The 21,892-nt window shown below is 37.0% G+C and overlaps 1 protein-coding gene across 1 annotated transcript; it reads left to right on the top strand.

The window, feature by feature from the left end:
- The first annotated feature begins 3,149 nt into the window (after positions 1–3,149).
- Positions 3,150–3,971, top strand: LOC149196801 (uncharacterized). The gene is made up of 2 exons (XM_089405644.1): positions 3,150–3,281; positions 3,421–3,971. The coding sequence occupies exons 1-2, from the start codon at positions 3,233–3,235 to the stop codon at positions 3,744–3,746; spliced, it is 375 nt and encodes a 124-aa protein (XP_089261770.1). The 5' UTR covers positions 3,150–3,232; the 3' UTR covers positions 3,747–3,971.
- The last annotated feature ends 17,921 nt before the right edge of the window (positions 3,972–21,892 follow it).

Below are 21,892 nucleotides of genomic sequence, written 5' to 3'. Positions count from 1 at the left end.
TTTTAATATAATTAAAATGCCCCCACTTTTGTCCAATTTCTTATTGTTATGAGGTGTCATATGGCCATTATGAAAAAAGAAGCCTTAAAATGACTACTAATTTGATGGACTGATACTGATCTTTAATCTTAATGTGGTGAATTGATACTGATCTTTATCTTATAAATTGAAAATGGCATCCGTCCGGCTCTCCCTATATGCTGATTGAGCATAGGGTTACCCCGATTTCCACACCCAACATTCTGTTTATTTTGGTTCTCGTTGAAGTATTGAGAGAGATGGAGGTCATTTGTAAATGTGGCACTGATGGCCATGGAAGAAAGCAGCGTAGAAGGTGTACCGTAGCACGTCACCCAACAAAAAAGGAGTTGTCTATAATGCGACTTTTTGGAGATTCCGGTGACGGAATCCGGTGGAAGAAATTGAGGTTAAATCTTGATTTGTTGCAGTTAAAATGGTTTTTTAACTGCATATTTGGATTTAGCACCCTGAAAAACCCCTGGGATGCTTTGATTGTGCAGAAACTAGCTATCAAACTTGCGATTCCAATAAATTGCTGCCGGATTTTGACCGGAAAAACCCACCGAAAAAGCTTCCAAAAAGTCGCATTATAAACAACTGCACAAAAAAATATAAATGGAAAAATAAAATATTTATTTTTTTATACAGAATAAAATTGAAAAATTTAATTGGCAATTTAAGTAGAAAAATAATAATTTTTTATTACAACAATAATGAAAAACATATTACATATTATTAGTTTCTTTAACATATTACAATAACAATATATTACATAATATTTTAATATACTATTTTTATTATAACAATAATGAAAAACATATTATATATTATTATATTATAAAACATTTTTTTTAATGTTTAATTTAAATATTTTCTTTTTTCTCTAATTTAAATATTTTCTTTTTTCTCTAGGTTTGTTGCATTTTTATAGTATATATTAACATGTTTTGATTAGATCATTTATTTAAGTCTTGATGATGACTCTATAATATATATTAACATGCTTTGATCAGATTATTCATTTGACATATTATTCATTTGTCATGATGATGAACTATATTTAATGGTTAGAAATACTTAGATTTGAGAAATTGAAATGTGATTTACCCAAAAAAATTATCTTGAACAATTATTATGAATCACAGAAATTTCTTGAACAATCATTATGAATCACAGAAATTTGCACACTGGCATATCACTATTTTCTTATTTATTTTTCACCCTAATAATTTGTTTTTACAACAAAAATGAAAAACATATTACATTTCACTAGATTTTTATTTATTTTTCATTTTTTTTTTATACTCACACTCTCCTAAAAAAGTAAATTTCTTTACAATACCATGACACAATCCTGTAAATACCAAACAACTTTAACTGAATTTGATATCACATCTAACAAAAATCAATGAAACACGATATAAAAACCAATATCATGACCCAATACACCTAACGCAAATTAATGAAGTACAATGTAAAAACCAATAATCCCATGAATATCATTGACAAAAAAATCAATGAAACACAACGTAAAAGTTAGATAAAACAAAGGAGTGTCAATGAGTGGCAGACAACTTTAACTTGATTTGATGTCACAGATAACAAAAAAAATCATTGACAAAAAAAAATCAATGAAACACAATGTAAAAGTTAGACAAAGCAAAGGAGTATCAATAAGTGGCAAACAACTTTAACTTGATTTGTTGTCAAAGATAACCAAAAAAAAATCAATGGAGCAAATTATAAAAATCAGATAAAACAAAGGAATGTCAATCCGATACCATACTTGATGATTAGAAACACTTAGATTTGAGAAATTGAAATGCGATTTACCCAAAAAATTATCTTGAACAATCATTATGAATCACAGAAATTTGCACACTAGCATATCACTATTTTCTTATTTATTTTTCACCCTAATAATTTGTTTTTACAACAAAAATAAAAAACATATTACCTTTCACTAGATTTTTATTTATTTTTCAATTTTTTTTATACTCACACTCTCCTAAAAAATAAATTTCTTTACAATACTATAATACAGTCCGGTAAATACCAAACAACTTTAACTTAATTTAATATCACATCTAACAAAAATCAATGAAACAGGATATAAAAACCAATATCATGACACAATACACCTAACAAAAATTAATGAAGTACAATGTAAAAACCAATACCCTGACACAATACACTTCACAAAAATTAATAAAGTACTATGTAAAAACCAATAATACCATTGACAAAAAAATCAATGAAACACAATGTAAAAGTTAGATAAAACAAAGGAGTGTCAATGAGTGGCAGACAACTTTAACTTGATTTGATGTCACATAACAAAAAAAATCAATAAAACAAAGGAGTGTCAATGAGTGGCAGACAACTTTAACTTGATTTGATGTCACATAACAAAAAAATCAATGGAGCAAAATATAAAAATCAGATAAACCAAAGGAGTGTCAATCCGATCTTAAAAGAAAAAGACTACCATCTAACATTAAAGAAGTGGATCCTCAGAATCTTGAAAATAACATTTGCAGTGATCCAGCCGCACTTATAAATACATGGATGGATCCCTTCATTTACACATGACAGCATTCGTATTCATATTTGCTCATAGTATATCGATCTATCATGGCTTGTTCCTCTTCTGCTCTCCTGCTTACGCTGTTGTGTGTGGCTGCATTAATGTGTCTGAGTGCGGCACGGAAGGAGAGGTTGTTAGGGAGAGGAGGATATAATGGTCCAGGTGCAAGCGTCACAGCGTCACAGATATCTTGGCAAGCAAGGAGTTCCAAGTAGCGGCGGGAAAAGCATGGAAGGAGAGCTTCTTAGGGAGAGGAGGATATAATTTATATCAAGAGAGAGGAGGATGGGTTTACGCTGATTCCAACAATCCCGAAATAAATCTGGTAGTTCAACTCGCAAGCTCACAACGTTCTGCCCAAGCAACTCAGAGTGAGCACTATTCTTCCTTTTTGTTTGTATATACACAATATAATATAATGTTTATATATGCACAATATAATGTAATGTTTATATATACCTACAGGAAGGTCCAATGTATAATGTAATATGAAAGATGCTGCTCATAAATATTTGTGATTACATTCCATTTGCAGGTACTGGAATACCAGACGTGGCAAACCCGCGACCTTTGGATAAAGCAAGTCTCGTGGCAAACGGAAGACCTTGGGAGAAATCAAGTCTTATGGCAAACGGAAGAACTTGGGGTAAATCAAGTCTCGCCACAGCTCAGAGTGAGTACTCTTCTCTCTTCAGAGATCAATTACGGTCTACAACTTTTAGAGATCAATTACAGTTTACATTCTGGAATCTGTAAACACAATGCCAGATTTTCCAGTGCGAATTGATGTATAATATGAGATGTAATTGCAGGCACGGAAATACAACTGGATAATCCAGAGAAAGACGGTGTGCCGACTGCAGAGGGCAGGAATTACAAGTTGGTGGCAGACTTCCACACTCTCCCATTCCCGGGACAAGAAAGGCCAGATTCAGATGACGTAAGAAAAGCATACGAGAGAGGAGTGCCAGCGATAGTGGTGTCCTGTTCAGGAGTGTTCTACTATGGACCTCGAAGCCGTGCCTCCTTGGACGGCCCTGCTGGTTATCCTCAAACTTCTAGCGAGCAATACAAGGGGCAAAAGGAAGTCAGATTTGGTGACAACACAGTCGATTCTGAAGGTCGCTGCAAGCCATAAAGTTTCAAATTAAATAATCTATTTCTATCTATCTTGCATATAGGTGACGCATAGTTCTGCTTCAGTTCTGGGTTTAATAGTCTGGTCAGAAATAATACTACGAGAGTACGTGAAGCCATGTGGGTTGTGTCTTCCGGTTGGAGACTTTTATATATATATATATATATATATATATCTCGTTGTATTTGCTTCAAAGCTTAATAAACTAGATTATATATAGTATTATGCATGGTTTTTATTCTTGTCAATGTTGAAAAATGTTTAAAATCTCTAGCTATTACTGGTCAAGTTTAGTTGACGTTTGGCTTTGGAAAACTTAACAATACCTGATTTTAATTTGCAATAAAGTTTGTGAAATGCAGTTTAAGTTTTCTAAAATTTAAGTGTAATTATTTATAAAGTTTATGAAATGCCGTTTAAGTTTTCTAAAATTTAAGTGTAATTATTTTTATAGTAGTTTTTCTTCATACTTTTTTAATTAATGATGATTATGTTAAATATAAAGGTATTTTTTTCTCGGAAGGTTTTGTAAATTTTATAGCTGTATTAAAAATTATTATAAAATACTTTGATTCTATAAACAGATTAGATTTATAATTCATTAAGAAGGTGATTAAATAGAAATTTATTTAAACATTTAATAATCAATCCTAGTGACTACTATCTGATTGTTTTTCACTATGCTTGCTGTTGGGAAGGTGCAAGCATTGGACTTAATGCATCCTGGAAATCCACTTTGTAAAAGTTGAGATGACTTGAAAAATGAGGAAAAGCAAGAGCAATAATCACAAAGATGAACCCTTGGAAATGTTATATTTTTTGTTTTGTTCATATAGAAGTGTTGCTGATAGTAATTTTGCTGTTGAAAATACAATATTTAAATTACTAGGAATCTAATTGAAACCTATCATCATACAAAACTTATTTTTTGAGTTGAAACTTGTACAACAGATTTAGATTTAGTGCAATACAAAAATAATGGATGGGAAAAGTGATCCTATTGTCCAATCATCAATGTTCATAATTGTCAAAACTGAAAATATATGTATAGATTATCACTAAAATCTACCCAAAAAATCTCTGAAAATCTTTCCAATATGTCCGTGAAATCTATCCAAAACAACCCTAAATTCTGTGCAAAATGATAAGGAAATGAAAAACAAACCTCTGAGTTGCCAATAAAATCCCCAACCATTTAAGAATATTTCGCCAATAAAATCCCCAACAATTTAAGAATATTTCTAATTATCCACAAGTCTCTCAAACACAGGGATGAGGGGATGGAGTATACGCAGATTTTCTTAAGGAGGATGGGTCCCGTTCAACATAGGTAAATACTAACTTTTTCTATGAATAAATAAAGAGAGTTTGACATGCACTTCATTAGTGGTCATGGAAGACCACTAATGAAGATTGCATTCAACATATTGTTTTGGTCGAGGATCACTAATAAGGACTTAAATGTTGAGATTTTCTGTTTTAGTTAAATAAGAAAAAATCTCTGAAGGATGACAACAATAGGGATTCAGTTCTTAGATTAGCTCGAGGTTGTTGGGAGGGAGTTAATGCCTCCTATATTTGATGTGAGGGAGTTATGAGGCTGTTAGATTCTCTATGCTATATAACAGTCAGTCATGGTATAGTATTCGCTGCAGACTACAAACCAAAAGGGTAGTTTCCATTGACCTCGTTGTTGACCCTTTTGGTTCACCATGGTTAGAAGGTAATTCTTTCAGTGGAAGAATTCCACCCCAGTTTGGCCAAATTAAAGCATTGCAAATAATTGACCTTTCAGAGAATTCTATGAACGGTTCTATTCCGATGGAGTTTAGGTCAATTTAAAGTGCTAAGAACTCTGAGCCTCTTCTTCTTAGCGTTTCAATTCCAGTCGAGTTGGGTCAGCTTAAAGCTATGAGAACACTGGATCTTGCATGGAATAATCTTTGCAGTTCTATTCCAATCAAATTGGACTTGATGTAGAAATTGGAGCACCAACTTCTTGATGGAAACTATCTCTCTGGACGGTGAAAGTTAGGTAATTTGACACACCTTTCACAGCTATCAATTTCAAGCCTTAACATTTTGGTTCTATTCCTGATAAAATTCTTCGGCTAACCCTCTCGTACATCTCTCTTACTTTTTACCACACAGAAAGCATATCTAGTCATTACTAATTTGACTAGGTTAACTTATTTTATCTCTTCCTCATATGGAACTTATTACTAATTTAACTAGGTTAACTTATTCATCTCTTCCTCGTATGAACTCACTACCATAACGAAAGACATTGCCAATTTGACTCAATTGAACTAACTATATGTCTCCCATAATAGATCTTTAACGAAATCAATTTAATGGTAGTTTTCCTATAACAATCACTAATTTGATTTAATTGGTTTAGTTAGATCTCGTTGATAATTATTATACTAATAGGATACATAAAGCCATTATCAATTTAAAGAAGTTTAAATTCATTTTTGATCACTAACAATAATTTAATAAGGATAATTCTAAAAATCATAAGAAAAAATTACTTGTGGGAAGACTTACATTTAGATTCAAACAAATTTACTAGACAAATTCTACATAGCATTGGTCGGCTAAAAGCTCTCATATATATGAGTTTATATAATAATAGCTTTTACAGGAGATAATATTAATGATTTGATTTCATCTACATAGCATTGGTCGGCTAAAGGCTCTCATATATATGAGTTTATATAATAATAGCTTTTACACGAGATAATATTAATGATTTGATTTCATTTGATATTTTAGAACAATCTAAAAATGACTTGGCGGGACTTATTCTTACTGAGAAAGTCTCTCGGATCTGCAGGGGGTTCAACTATTTGGCGTGGATTCAGAAAGATACAGTTGCTTTTTTTTATTTCCTTCGATGGCGCTTTAACTCTGGCTCTAATATTCTGATTGGCCTGGAACCGACTGTTCTTGGACTGGAAGAATCCCTTCCCCGTCTTCTCATTTCTTTCCTGCACTCACAGGGGCTATTCACATGGAACAAGCTCATTCTCCATTGGTCCTCATCGACTCCCACTTGGATGTCCGCTGATGATCTTCATATGCCTCCTTCTCTCTGTCAACTTTGGGCATCGGCGGTCAAGTGTCTCGAAGGCAAAGGAATTAAACAGGCAGGAACAAATGATATACTGGTTTGGTCGAAGTCTAAATCCACTTTGCCTGTCTCTGTCCAAGACCTATATGCCGCTGCATTGCCTCTTCAGCCGCTCCAGCTGCCCTTGTTCCCCATGAAGTTCTGGAAAACAGCATGCCCGCTCAAAGCAACATTATTTTCCTGGCTGGTTTTTGCCAACAGGAATCTTACATGGGAAGTTTTGCAAAAAAAAGGCTGGAGGGGTCCTGGCAGATGCGTTATGTGTGGTCAAGCACTGGAAACAAACACCCACATGTTTTTTCAATGCTCGGCATCGGCCAAAATATGGTATGATCTTTCATTAACTCACGGTTTTCCTTACCAATCTTTCTCCTCTGTACAGGATGCATTCAGGTGGTGGAGTGAACAGAAACCATCTTGGCGATCAATTTTTATCCTTACTTGCTGGCTTCTCTGGAAGTGGAGGAACGCTCGTATTTTCCAGGATTCAAACGTTCCTATAGATTCGGTGATGAACTCCATAACTTCTCTGATGGCTCTGGGCTGATACGTTTTTCTCTTCATTTATGGACTTCACTCTCTGCTATGAGGATCTCTTTTTTTGGTACAAATTCCGGAAGGATATTCTGTTTTTTCTGCTAAGACCTCTGTTTCGCTCCAGGCTATCTGTTTCTTCTTCTTTTATTTTATTATCAGGCTCATAGGCTCTGCACTGGACTACTGGGAACAGTTTCCGGGTTGTTCTGTTATGTTCCCACAGGTCCCTTCATGTAATTCTGCTTTTTATATTTCCTTGATATAAATACATTGTGATTTTTCTTCTGAAAAAAAATACAATGATAGTCTTTTAAAGGCTTTTTCTGCAAATTCTAATAAATTTTCTAGAACTCTTCCATCATGGTTGGCCAATTTTACCAATATTGAAATACTAGATGTAAAGATTAGTACTCGCTAGCTTCCTTTATACATTGTCAAACTTAATAATTTGAATATTTTAAGTGTTGGTTATAATAATCTCTATAGTACAATTTTTCAATGAATTACAAATCTCAATTCATGGTTTCTCTTTGTTTTATCCAACAATAAATTCAGCAGGAGAATACAATCTCTTCTCGAGGGACTTCAATATATTAGAATAAATGACTTCAATGATATAGAATAAATGGTTCTTCACCCACAATTGGACAATTTTATCAAGTTAGAATGAGAATTGACACAAAACGATTTGAGTATATTGTGCCTTATGTATTGAATACAAACATTATATTTGATTTTGAATGAATAATTTTATGGGAGAAATTCATGTAAGCCTAAACAACAAGAGCAGCTTAAGGTTATTCGGTTTATCTAGGAGAATAATCTTATGGGAGAAATTTTTGTAAGCCTAAACAACAAGAGTAGCTTATCGTTACTTGATTTATCTAGAAACGAGCGAAAAGTGAAAAATATTTGAATCTCTTAGTGAGACATTTTCTTTGGAGGAGTTGGAATTTGCCAAAAATAAATTGGATCTCTCTAAATCATCAATGTTGGCTTCTTTAAATGTTTCATCTAACAATTTTTATAGGAAAATCACTCATGTAGCGCAATTTGATACCTTCAATGCATATTAGTTTTAGAGGAATAAGTGCTATGTGGGTTTCCTCTAGTACCATGTATTCACATGGATAAACCAAATAAAGCAACGACTTCAAAGCAAGACTAGTATGAGTAATATTGCAAGAGGATGGTTGACTGATATAGACAAAAAAATGTGTCCTTGATAGCATTGAGGTTGAGAATGGGGATTAGAATTAGGGGAGTTTTTGTTATGTTCATTGTTTGGGACAAAGCAAGACATTGACTACTATCTTGGCCCCATACAACAATACACAAAATCCTTTCCATTGTCTCTAGAAATTTCCTACATAAATCCATAGCACTTATCCATATGCTTCAATATGTTAATGTATACAAATTAAATTGTCATTTATCTATTAACTTTTTCTATTAGTGTATATAACATTAATAGTATTTCTATTTCTATTTTTTTTATGTAAATTATATATAAAAGTATCAAATAAAATTCACATTTTCTTATTATTATATATATATATATATATATAACAGTTTTGGAATACAAAGTTTTATACATGTACGCTAGCAATATGTATATACTTTTAACTTATAAATATGAAATGAATATATGTAATTTAAAAAAAAATGGAAAATGAATAATTATTTAAATTAATTTATTATTATTTTTATTTAAAAGTTTAGAGCATAAATTTTATGTAAAATTAATAATAAATATAAATATAGATATAGATATTCTACTCATATTTCAAAATGAAAAAGTATGAATTGAAATAAAAAAATGGAAAATAAAGAATTATTTAAAATAATTTGTTATCATTTTTATTTAAAGGTTTTCCTAGAATGTTTTATGTAAAACTAATAATAAATATTATTGGTAAATAAAAATATTTCAAAATAAAAGTGCAAAATGAAAATAAAATGTTTAAAACATTATTATTATTATTATTTTCATAAAAAAAATAACAAGAATATATAAGAAATGGTTTTATTTAAAAGGTGGTGGTGGTGGTGAACGTCTACTAAGACCAAACTTTGGTCTATCGGACCTAAAGAAACGAATTATTTAGTTTGATTTAAGATTTTATTCCTATGCTCAAAAAGCTTGGAGAGAAGCCTCCCAAGCTCACTATAATTTTGACATCGTAAAAGGCTAGGAAGGTCAGTATTGCAACAAAGATTATGAAACTGAGACCTAATGTGGTTGTACACGAGACATTCTAAGAGGAAGTGATTTTCATCCTCGATGTTCATATTCTCACAGGGATAGCAGATCCTTTCCATCCATGGTGTTTAAGGAACTGCCCAACGACCCATTTCACTATGGAGCTCATGAGAGTTCGTTCAAATATTGGCTATATTAATTTTCTTCTTTGAGATAGTTAAAACAGAGAGATACTTTTGATCTTCTAGGGTGGGGTTGATGACCTCCTTATAATATCTTAATTTTCTTTTAGCTTCTAAATCTTTCTCAGACCACATTTTTTCTTTGAACTTAGAGGTGACAATATTTTTAATGTTATTAATGTTTTGCAATGAAACATTCTTGTCGATCTCCCAATGGTTTAACCAGGCCCTCGCATCTTTACACCAACCTCGTTTGAGCCTTAGGTGGTTTTGGCTGGAATTTAAAGCCAGCTCAGGAAGTCTATTGTCTCCTCTGTTATTGAGCTTGTGCTTGTACAACAAAAGCCTAGTCATAGTTAGGCTGTCGATAAGGGAAAGACCCACTTCTATAAGGAGAATAGGATAAGGTGTACTGCTTTTAATTTTGAGATTATACATTATAAAATGCTTCTGGATTTTCTCAATATTTCTCCAGTATTCTCTAGAGATGTTGCAACCCCAAACCTCACATCCATATAAGATAACAGGAGTGACTAAAGTTTCAAAGAAGAACTTCTTTCTATCCCACATTACGAGGTTTGTCGTTACAAATATTTTCAAGACCAAAATAAGCTTTCCACCCCCCATTAATCCTTTTCTCAGTGCTATAGTTCCAGTTGAGCTTGTGATGAATATCAATTCCTAGGTACTTGTAAGAAAACACTTACTCCAAGTTACTATTGTCATACATAAAATTAGCGTAAGTGTCCTTCCTGGATTTGATAATCATAACTTTTGTTTTGTCAGTGTTAACATTCATACCCATGGTAGAGCAGAAATCCTTTGTAAATCAAGTCCTGATGATGAGTCTTGGTCTAGACTCGAAACGTCGACAAAGAAAAATGAAAACTGTGGATCATCCGAGTTCAGATTCTAAAAAATCCTTAAGAAGTCTAAGTTGCTTATCAAGATCAGATGAGCACCTTGCGAGAAGAACAATATCGTCAGCATAGAGAAGAAGGAAGATGACTATCCCAGCTAAGATCGTGCCAGCACAATCTGCTTCCTCTAAACAACCTTCTAGCTTGTTGATGTAAATGCCAAATAGGGTAGGGGAGAGGGGGCAACCTTGTTTAACTCCGATATTACACTTAATATCTTTCGACCACCCCTCATTTCTCTTTAACTTGGTAATTACATTCTCGTATAACCTTATAGTGGCAGCTCTCAACTCGAAAGGAACCTTTAGCTCTTCTAATCTATTCCATAGGTTGTTTCTAGGAACCATATCAAAAGCCTTTCTAAAGTCCACAAAGCAACAAAAGAGATTGGATTTATCGTTACGACATTCCTCGACAATGATCCTAAGCGTAATGATGTGGTCCATTATTGAGTGGTTCCTTCTAAAACCCACTTGGCCTTTAGCCCAATTACCTTCACTTTCAAGCCATATGCTCAAGCCATATGTAAATTTTGTGTAAAATTAATAATTAATATTAAATATAAATAAAAATATTCTAAAAATATTTCAAAATAAAACTACAAAATTAAATTAAATGAAAATAAAATGTTTAAACCATTTATTTATTTTATAAAAAGAGTAACCAAAAAAATGTTAACTTAATTAAATGAAAATAAAATATTCATATATATATTTTAGAAAGAATAACCAAAATTTATGGAAAAATAGTAACTTCACTTACTAGGTGTCTCCAAAAACTTGAACCCACCCATTAGGAAAAAACATTATTTAGAAACCATATTAAAACAATAATCTTTTGACTAAATAATCACTAATAAATATATCACTTATCGCTACTAATAAATATATCACTTATAACTATGTTTTCCAATGATTTCAAAGAGAATACATTTATGATTTTTTTAATATTTAATTGTTTAATAAAATATAAATATTTTATATTTATATTTAATTAAAATTAAAAAATTAGATAAAAGATAAATATTAATATTATTAATTATATAATTAAATATAAAACTATATTAATTTTAATTAAATATTTATATAATTTAAAACTAATCTTGATTTAATATAAATGATGTTTATTTGATTCATTGATTCGAGATTGAGATTAAGTTTTATCATTTATATATTAATTCTTTTATGCTTTTAAAGTTTACATAAAAATGTAATTAATTTTTTTTGCATTGAGCTATTGTAAACTAAGTGTGTTTCCATTATAGAAGATTATGAAGTATATAAATGATTTATTTGTATCATTAAATTTGGTTTAATAAGTAAGATTTTAGAGTAAGAAATTTTGTTTTTTATTTTTATTTTAAAAGGTAATATGATTAGTGTAAAATTGGATTATAAAAATGTGAATATTTGTTTCCAAAATTATACGTTCTAATTATGAAAATGGGAAATTAAAATATTTTAAATTCAAAAAAGTAAATGTGAAATTCAAATATTTTAGATTCAAAAAAGTAGAATTAGATTTAAAAAGTGTGTACTTCAATTTTAAAACTAATAATTTGTAATTAAAAAAGCTTTAGTCTAAATTTCAAAATTGTGAATTTAAATTTTAAAATTTTCAATATCTAGTTGTTTGGAATATCTCTCAGTGAAAAGTAAATATTTAGTGTACTTTTACTATAGTGACTTAGTAAACCATGGGCTATGTGGAAAGCCTAGTGTAAATCGACCTGGATTTGGGTCCTTTTCACAAAATTTAGTGTAGTAACTCTGACATGAAACTAGGTCCCAGTCATAGCCCCATGAATCATAGGGTGATGAAATTTCTTCCTGTCTCAGCAATTTTAAGGGTTTCATATGACGTGGCACCTTGGAAGTAATGAATAATACATATTATTATACGAAACGAAGGAAGCAAAACACTTGTTAGTAGGAGTTTGCATGCATTTCACGTGTCAGTAGGAGTGCATGCGTTTCACGTGTCCAGACGATGCGGTAGTGATTGTGTTGTTTTTCTATTTCTTAAACATAACTCGCATTGCATACCCTCTTTTCCTAACCAGGAATTCATCAAAACCCTTGCATCGGTGGAACTCAAAAGCTTCTAGTGACTCAATCTTCAAAGGTTTTCATACTCTCAATAATTCTGAAAATGTCAAGAATTTTGAAAATGCCGAATTATGCTAGATTACTCTTCAGAGGTTTTCGTATCCTCTCAAGAATTTTGAAAATGCTTCAGATGCACGCTATCATCTGCCAAAAAGTCCCCTGTAAGTCGATCATATTCTTGCTGCAAGTCGTTCAGAAGTAAAACATGATAACCTCAGTCCGTGCAGTTGTGGAGTATATAGAGTTCTTCTACCGTGCATGTCAAGCATGGGAAATTATCAGGTACATGGTGCTCGTTGTCTGGCTTCTGACATTATTATATATGCACCCCTCTGTGGTGCCATGCCCCCTACTCCTCAGGAAGAGCAGATGAGTGTCTCTCAACTATATAAATATGCAGATCTCGATACGAGTAAGGCAATTATGGAGCCATTGCCTATTGCAATTGCGGAACCTTTGTCGTACATTTGTGGAACCTTCGTCAGATATAGTCGTTGTTAATCCAAAGTAGGGGGTTGTTTCATGCATACTTCCCTCCATGTCATCGGTGCTGTAAGGACCTGTGGTCTGGGTAACCTTCACCGTGCGAAGTGCGTGCGAGGAGCATGAGAAAAATACGAAGTGAACAAGCCAAGAAACGGGTTTATAAGGTGTTGGGCAAGTTGAGGGGGTGGTCCCACGAGTTGGGCAGGCCGGCCCTCCTCCTAAACGAGACAACACATTGTGAACGAGTCGGCTTGGGCGTTGGGTGTGGGTCGGTCGGGTGACACAACCTGCCACCCACCCATATATATTAGCATGCGTTTGTGGAGGCAAAGACAACATTCAATCAACACGAGTTCGATCAAGGAGTTTTGCGGTTGTGAATGAGCTAGCACGATAGGTGAGAAACTCGGGTGAAAAATTCGTGCAGGAAAGTCGAGTGGAAAACTTAGGTGAGAAACTTGGGTGAGAAAAGTCATGCAGGAAACTCGGGCGAGGTCATCAGGCAGAAAACTGGGGCGAGTTCGTTGAGAAGAAAACTCGGGTGAGGTTGTTCGGGGGAACTGGGCGAGGTCGTCGGGCGACCCGGGTGAAGTCGTTTCGGTGAGCCGGGTAAGGTTGTCGAGTGACCCGGGTGAAGTCGTTCAGTCGAACCGGGCGAGGTCGACGGGCGACCTGGGTGAAGTCGTTCGGGGGAGCTGGGTGAGGTCGTTGGGCGACCCGGGTGAAGTCGTTCGGGCGAACCGGGTGAGGTCGTCGGGCGACCCAGGTGAAGTCGTGTGGCGACTCGGGTGAAGTTGTTTGGGTGAACAAGTGAACATGAGGACGGGCGGTCGGGTGAGGGCGCGCCGTGCATGATGAAACGGTGGAAACGGTGAAGTGTTGGAGTTGTGAACGGAGGTGTGACTCATGCGGAGGCACCCATGTGTGGCGACTTGGTTACGACGAGGCGCGCCCAAGTTGGGCAAGTAACACAATCGTGCGATGAGGTGAACGAAGGATTGGTGAGTCATGTGGCGATCGTGTAGAGGCACCCACAAGCTAGGCAACCGAGTTTGCCGAAAGTTGGAAAATTTTCTAAGTGTAAATTTGGGGTTTCCCAAGATTTAACTTGTACTTATAAAAGAAGATTATATATATTGATTCGGGTAGACTCATATTGCAGGGAGTTGCCCCTCCCTTTATACTGTTGTGCATTTCTATTGTATAATGATGTTTATGTGAATGTTATGGGCTTTCACTATATAAAGGACAAAGATAATACTTGGTAATGAAAAATAAACTAAGTATGGAATGTTAGGTATAGTCTACAATTGTAAGTATTGGTGAAAAGAAAATGGTTGTTAGTGCTGCACCTCGCTATAGTGCGGTTGGAAGATTATCGCTAGTGTAGGGGCATGATAGGTGGTATCAGAGCTGGTCCAAGTTTTGCAGAAAACTTGGTGAACTGAATCAAGGAGCTGATTCTACGAAGACCGAAAACTTGGCAGGGAGTTCAAGTTTGGCAGGTGACAGGTGGAATATCAGGGTGATTCAGGTGAATGGTGAAAGAGGCTTAGCAGAGGTGAAGCTTAGTTCTTGGGCCAAGCTGAACGACAAGGCATGGTAGGTTTGGAAGAATGTGACGGGAAGCTCTTCCTTACCTTATACAGGTTGAATCGGTTGAAAGAAGAGAACCCTTGGATTCGAAAGGAACTTGAAATCTTGGAAAAGAATGTTGAAGATGAACTTCTTCAACTTGGTTGGACAATGGAGCAGGATGAAGTTGCAGATTGTGCTAACAAGGAAAAGGAAGCTGTGATGATTGAAGATGTTGCAGATGTGACAATGATGGAGGATGAACTTGAGATTGATCAAGTTGGACTAGGATCGTGCAGTTTGCAGACATGGATGGATGAGGATACTCACATGGAAGAGCCTCATGATGATGATGTAAGTACTGTTGATACTTGTGTTTCACTCGAGCATTTGGTAGATCAACCGTATGCAGGGAAGAGCAGAATCAGTTTGCTGATGCAAGGGAGGATCTTACCATGGATGTCTACGATGAGACCTTGTATGGAGAAGCAAGGATTATTGATTGTTGCAGGATTTGTTGGGGTTGTTTGTGACCTTATGGTAGAAGGTACAAAGGCCCGTGACAAGGAAGGAACATGATGATATTTGTGGAGGAATGGGTCATGCTTTAGCCATATGGAGAATTGGCTAAGTGCCTGACATGACTCATGGACAGATTTGAGGAGGGCACACACTTGAGGTATGATGATACTTGGGTGGAATTCGCATGGCTGAGATAAAGAGGAAGTCTTGGTGGAACCTTCAGTGGGGGAGCTATGATGGAAGGGACTCGTGATGATGATGATATGGTTGGGTGACTGAGTTCACGAGACTGAAGATTGCAGACTTGGATGAGGATGACCGATTGTTGTGATGGGTCTACTTAGTTGGACTACATGGGCAACTTAGTCATGGACATCAGGTTGGAGACATGGAGTATGGCAGTCTTATGCAGGGACATTATGCAGGAGCACTTGTAGAGGTGTCATTTATCGGCATCCAATGAGGAGTCCCAAGGCAGGGATGTTGTGCAGGTGGATTTACTGGTGTGACATGGAGATGTTTTATTTATGAGCCGATGAAGAGGTTGTGCACCTATGTACAACAAGGCCATGGACTTGGATGGAGTTGTGAGCAGACTATGGAGCATTCCTACTACATGGAGAGTTGAGGCATCTTGCAGAGACCTTTGGGCTGAGACTCGTATGCTTGTTGGATGTTGGTTGGAGATGACTCATCGAGCTCATGATGACATGAGGTTGTGACTTTTAGGACTTCATATATAGTGGACTTGGAGGATCTGATGCATTGAGGAGCTGAGGTCAGAGACTTTGATGCAGAATGGGATGCATACTTTCGAGTACATGTATGGGTGTGACTTGAAAGAGTGACTTGATGTGGAGGATCGATATGAGACACTTTGGAGTGATGGAGTTACGACGATGATGATGCCTTGGTGGCAACACTTGGGCATGGGTTGAGTTGAGACTTAACCACTTTTGACACATGGGAGTTGATTGATCTATGATCACAAGCAGCACATGGATAGGTGAGACAGGTGTATACTGTTTCCATGGCAGACTTGAGGGATGGTACATTACAGATGTGATGGAGGTTGCTTCATGAACCTGGATGTGGCACATCGAGAGTCAAAGTTTGATGAGATGATCTCTTCACTTTGAGGAGATGGATTTTTTGCAGATGGATGATGATGTTGGATAGAAAACATCATGGACATCATGTTGCAGATGGGATGGAGACTACTTCATGGACCTCAGCATGGCTTACATTTATACGGAGATGGATTCTTGATCGAGTTGAGGATGTGACAGGATGTTCTGAGAAACGATTGATGGTGGCATGAGGATGTACATTCTCATGGTTTGAGCGTGACAGTTGGACTGATCACCTGACTAGTTCAAACATGGGGATGCGTAGTGTGCAGAGATGTGTTAGCATTATGTTGGAGTATCATGGCAGCAGCTCACACGAGGATGATACATGATGAGGTCAACACGATATGTTGCAGTGGAGATGTAGCTTGATATGGAGGGGCCAACCTTCCACGATGGGGAGCAGCATGTGGATATTGTGACCGGGTGGTTGATGATCATGGATTGAGATGATTTCTGATATATGACATACCGATGGGGTGTATGCCTTGGTATGGTCATCTTGGTGATGGATGGTTGCTGGGTTGAGATATTGTCGAGGACGACAATGACTTCAGGTGGGGAAGGATGTAAGGACCTATTGTCCAGGTCACCTTCACCATGCGAAGTGCATGTGAGGAGCATGAGAAAAATACGAAGTGAATGAGCCAAGAAACGAGTTTATAAGGTGTTGGGAAAGTTGAGGGGGAGGTCCCACGAGTTGGGCGAGCCGACCCTCCTCTTGGGTAAGACAACACATTGTGAACGAGTTGGCTTGGGCGTTGGGCGTGGGTCAGCCGGGTGACAGAACCTGCCACCCACCCGTATATATTGGTGTGCGTTTGTGGAGGCAAAGGCAACATTCGATCAACACGAGTTCGATCAAGGAGTTATGCGGCTGTGGATGAGCCCGCATGATGGGTGAGAAACTCGGGTGAAAAACTCATGTTGGAAAGTTGGGTGGAAAACTCAGGTGAGAAACTCGGGCGAGAAAACTCATGCAGGAAAGTGGGGCGAGGTTTTCGGGCAGAAAACTCGGGTGAGGTCGTTGGGAAGAAAACTCGGGTGAGGTCGTTCGGGCGAACCGGGCGAGGTCATCGGGCGACCCGGGTGAAGTCGTTTGGGCGAGCCAGGTGAGGTCGTTGGGCGACCCTAGTGAAGTCCTTCGGGCGAACCGGGCGAGGTCGTCGGGCGACCCGGGTGAAGTCGTTTGGGCGAGCCGGGTGAGGTCGTTGGGCGACCCGGGTGAAGTCGTTCGAGCGAATCGGGTGAGCTCGTCGAGCGACCTAGGTGAAGTCGTGTGGCGACCTGGGTGAAGTTGCTTGGGTGAACGAGTTTGGGTGAATGGGTGAACGTGTAGACGGGCAGCCGGGTGAGGGCGTGCTGTGCACGACGAAACGGTGGAAACGGTGAAGTGTTGGAGTTGTGAACGGAGGCGTGACTCGTGCGGAGGCGCCCGTGTGTGGCAACTTTGTTACGACGAGGTGCGCCCAAGTTGGGCAAAAAACACAATTGTGCAACAAGGTGAACGAAGGATTGGTGAGTCGTGCGGCGACCATGCAGAGGCGTCGATAAGCTGGGCAACTGAGTTTGCCGAAAGTTGGAAAATTGGCTAAGTGTAAATTTGGGGTTTCCCAAGATTTAACTTGTACTTATAAAAGAAGATTATATATATTGATTCAGGCAGACTCATATTGCAGGGAGTTTCCCCTCCCTTTATACTGTTGTGCATTTCTATTGTATAATGTTGTTTATGTGAATGTTATGGGCTTTCACTGTATAAAGGACAAAGATAATACTTGGTAATGAAAAATAAACTAAGTATGGAATGTTAGGCGTAGTCTACAATCATAAGTATTGGTGAAAAGAAAAGGGTTGGTAGTGTCGCACCTCGCTATAGTGCGGTTGGAAGATTACCGCCAGTGTAAGGGTGTGACAGGTGCTGCCTAGATGAATTTCCAGAAAATGAAAATGTGTAATGCCTAGATGAATTTCTAGAAAATGAAAATGTGTATACTTAGTTATATTCATAGTTCTTCAAGTGCTGGATTGGATAGTTCCTTAGAGATCCACCAGGAATTAATAGAAGAGGTGTGAACCCAGATCAAAGGCCATGAATATCACAACTCTATATAACCCTAATCCTACTTCCGGATTTGAAGCCCTCATGCTGACCAACACCTCAGATTTAAGCCAATTTGGTTATTATCAATGGTCCAGTGCCAAAGAATTCATCATATTTGTTGCCTGCACCATAGCGAAGAGAACATCCCCTGAGCAGCAGATGCTACACCTTACAATCAAGCAAGTGTGGAAACCAAGACAAACAAAGAACTAAACAATACTTCCGAAGGTGTTAGACTTGCTTTTCATGAACAAGGTCTATCCAAATAGCTGGAGTTCTACTAGTGTTTCGCCAAGTGTTGTAATGGCTACAAACGCCATCCAAAATTTTGCCTTAGCTTTGTTTTGGAGCCTCCCTACCAACCCTCCTCAACAACATGTCTTGCACCATCAAGAATATAGGATTCAACTATTTCTCAGTGCTTTGTTAGCTTGTGCATGTTAGTTTTCTTCACTCCCCTCATAGGCTGTATTTTCGGACTTAGACCATGTGTTGGCCAAGCAGCTCCCCCAAATTATTGCACAATTCTGGAGGGAAACCAACCTTCCCTCTAGAAATTGCGCAAATTAGTTGGCCAACCTGCTAAGCTCAAGAAGCACGCAAATCAGTCTGTCAGGATTCCCTCAGAAAATTGTGCAACTTTGGAGGGGAACTAGCCTTCCCTTCAGAAATTACACAAATCAGCCTGGCAGCCTGCTGAGCTCCAGAATTGCACAAAGGAGTCAAGTAGGCTTCTTCTGAAAATTTGTGCAATTCATCCCATGACAGTTGCTCAACCCAAGAATTACGCAATCCCAGGAGACAGTCACTTATTTCTCTCAGAAATTGTGCAATCCCTTTGGGACAGCTAGCCCATCTCAACCCAGAAATTATACAAATCCCTCTCCCAGGCTTGCAAACTAATGCATATGCCTTCAGGTCAACCGGTCCCCTGCAGTACTGAGTTATCCTGATTTGTATGCATGGACTGCTTCCTGAAGGCAACATGCAAAGGCATCCCTTGATTTAGGGATCTATGGTTAGTAGTTGGAGGTTACATGAAATGCTCATTTTAGTAACCTCCCACCAAGTGTCGTGTCTCCTAGATTTGTGGCATGCCTGTCATAACCTTGATTCTATCAAAAGTTATGAATCTGACACTATCGAGCTCATCCCTCACATCGATCTTGCAACTCTGACATCCCACATCCCACCTAGGAGTCGTCGACACATTCAACTCAACTATTTCAGGGTAAGACCACTTTGCATGTCTTGCGCTACGTTTCTGTCACTTTTTATGTTTCAGCTTGTGTGAGTGTTGTCTGCTTGATTTCAACGAGTGCTTGTTGTTGTTTTGATGTATGCTAGCTTGTAGAAGCATTGTTTCAGTTTTCGTTCGCATCTCACTATTGTCGCATGCATGACACTGTTTTTGCACTGACGGTCGTCATTCCGATGACTCACTTCACACACATGCATGTTTTCCCATTTTCTGAATCCCTGTTATGAAACTAGCTCACAAAAAAATAGAAAATATAGATCAGTGCCTTAGAAATAAGCCTCTTCGAGGGGGAAACCTCCTTTACATTACACAAATGAACAATTCTTGGATGATACAAATGACGAGACCTTCTTTCTATAAATAAGAGTCTAAGGGGTCATAATATAATTAGAGCCGACATAACAATAATAATGTAAGGGCACAATAACAACAATAGCAGGCTTCTATGGGGCACAATAATAACAATATGGGGACTACATGGGTACAACAATATAATAAGGGGGTTGTACTAATAACAATAAGGGATTACACTAGTAGTATTAGGGCCTAACATGCCCCTCTCCTTCAAAAAGTGTTGTCCTCAATGCTTGAGTAGTTCTTGATGCTTCTGTATAAAATTCTTATCCTCCCATGTGGAATCTTCAGCTGGTAAGTTCTTCCACTTGATGAGATACTCTAAATTGATCGATTTCATAGCTGTCAGGTTCTTGTTTTTGTAACTGCTCCAAGTTCCAATATGATTTTTCCTTCCTCTTCAAGTTCTGGAAATATTGTTTGAATTAGGATATTCTAAAACTTTTGAATGAGTGGCCACACTTCTTTTTCCTTCTTCCATTCATCCCTTGCTTCATTTATCCAATTTGGTTGGATGATAGAAATAGCACAAAACAATGCTTCCACATCCTCATCCTTTCTTGAGAATGCATCTATAACAAAAATTTTCTTCCCTTTTCTGTACATGATGTAAATTTCATAACCCAACATATTTGTGACCCATTTTTCCAGTTCTTCTAAAGATAATAGTTGCTCTAAAAAGTATTTAAGACTATCATGATCCATTTTTACCTTGAAGTGTCTTCCCATTGGATAAGGTTTGCATTTCTTGAGTGCATGTTGTATTGCCAACATTTCCTTCTCATAAATAACTTTCTTGAGATGTAGCCGTAAAAATACCCAATCACCTACATCAAAAAAAATTTCACTGCAATGTTGATCTACCTGTTGTTTCATTCGATTCTGCACCAAAGTGGCGTTATCCTTTAGAAGTTGGAGAACTTGTTGTTGATGCTCGATGTGATCTTTCACTACTTGAACCTTTTTCTTCTTGACATGTCCTTCTATCTTGAGAGTTTGAAGAGTAGTAATTTCTTCCAATGCTTTACGAGATATGGTCAGATTCATTTCTTGATGCTCGATGTGATTTTTCACTTCTTGAACTTTTTTCTTCTTGATATGTCCTTCTATCTTGATAGTTTGAGGAGTGGTAATTCCTGCCAATGCATTACAAGATATGGTTGGATTCATTTCTTCTTTCTCGATGCGATCTTTCACTTCTTGAACCTTTTTCTTCTTAATATGTCCTTCTATCTTGAGAGTTTTAGGAGTGGTAATTCTTGCCAATTCTTTATAAGATATGGTCGGATTCATTTCTTCTTTCTCTAGGGTTGGGTCCTGGTGTATATCCTCTTCTTTTGATGTTTCTTGATCCTTTTCTTCCTCCTCTTCATACTCTATGTAAAATAATTTCTTCTAAGCACGCTTATGACCTTTAGTGCATTTGCTATCACAATTGTAACAAAGCCCTTTTTCTCTTTTTTCTTCCAATTGTTGTGGTGTAAACCTTGTAGGTTGTGGAAGACTAGGAGAAGAAACACTTCCATAGTTATAGTCATGAGGGGTGGGATTCCTTGTTTCCATAATTTCGCTTTCATTTTTTCTTGCCCACCTGAATGCCTTCTCCAATGAATCAGGTTCCCAAAGAC

The sequence above is a fragment of the Pinus tabuliformis genome, chromosome 2_2 (assembly GCF_031772625.1).
Source record: "Pinus tabuliformis cultivar Carrire ecotype Pingquan chromosome 2_2, CPIR1, whole genome shotgun sequence".
Taxonomy (NCBI): domain Eukaryota; kingdom Viridiplantae; phylum Streptophyta; class Pinopsida; order Pinales; family Pinaceae; genus Pinus; species Pinus tabuliformis.
Note: the sequence above shows the minus strand (reverse complement) of the source record. Positions and strands in the feature narration are given on the sequence as shown.

What these genes read in the sequence shown, in the direction of transcription:
- LOC149196801 (XM_089405644.1), top strand. Translation starts at nt 3,233, where the DNA reads ATGGCAAACGGAAGAACTTGGGGTAAATCAAGTCTCGCCACAGCTCAG. An exon ending in AAGTCTCGCCACAGCTCAGA is followed by an intron (nt 3,282 to 3,420) that starts GTGAGTACTCTT and finishes ATGTAATTGCAG; the next exon opens with GCACGGAAATACAACTGGAT.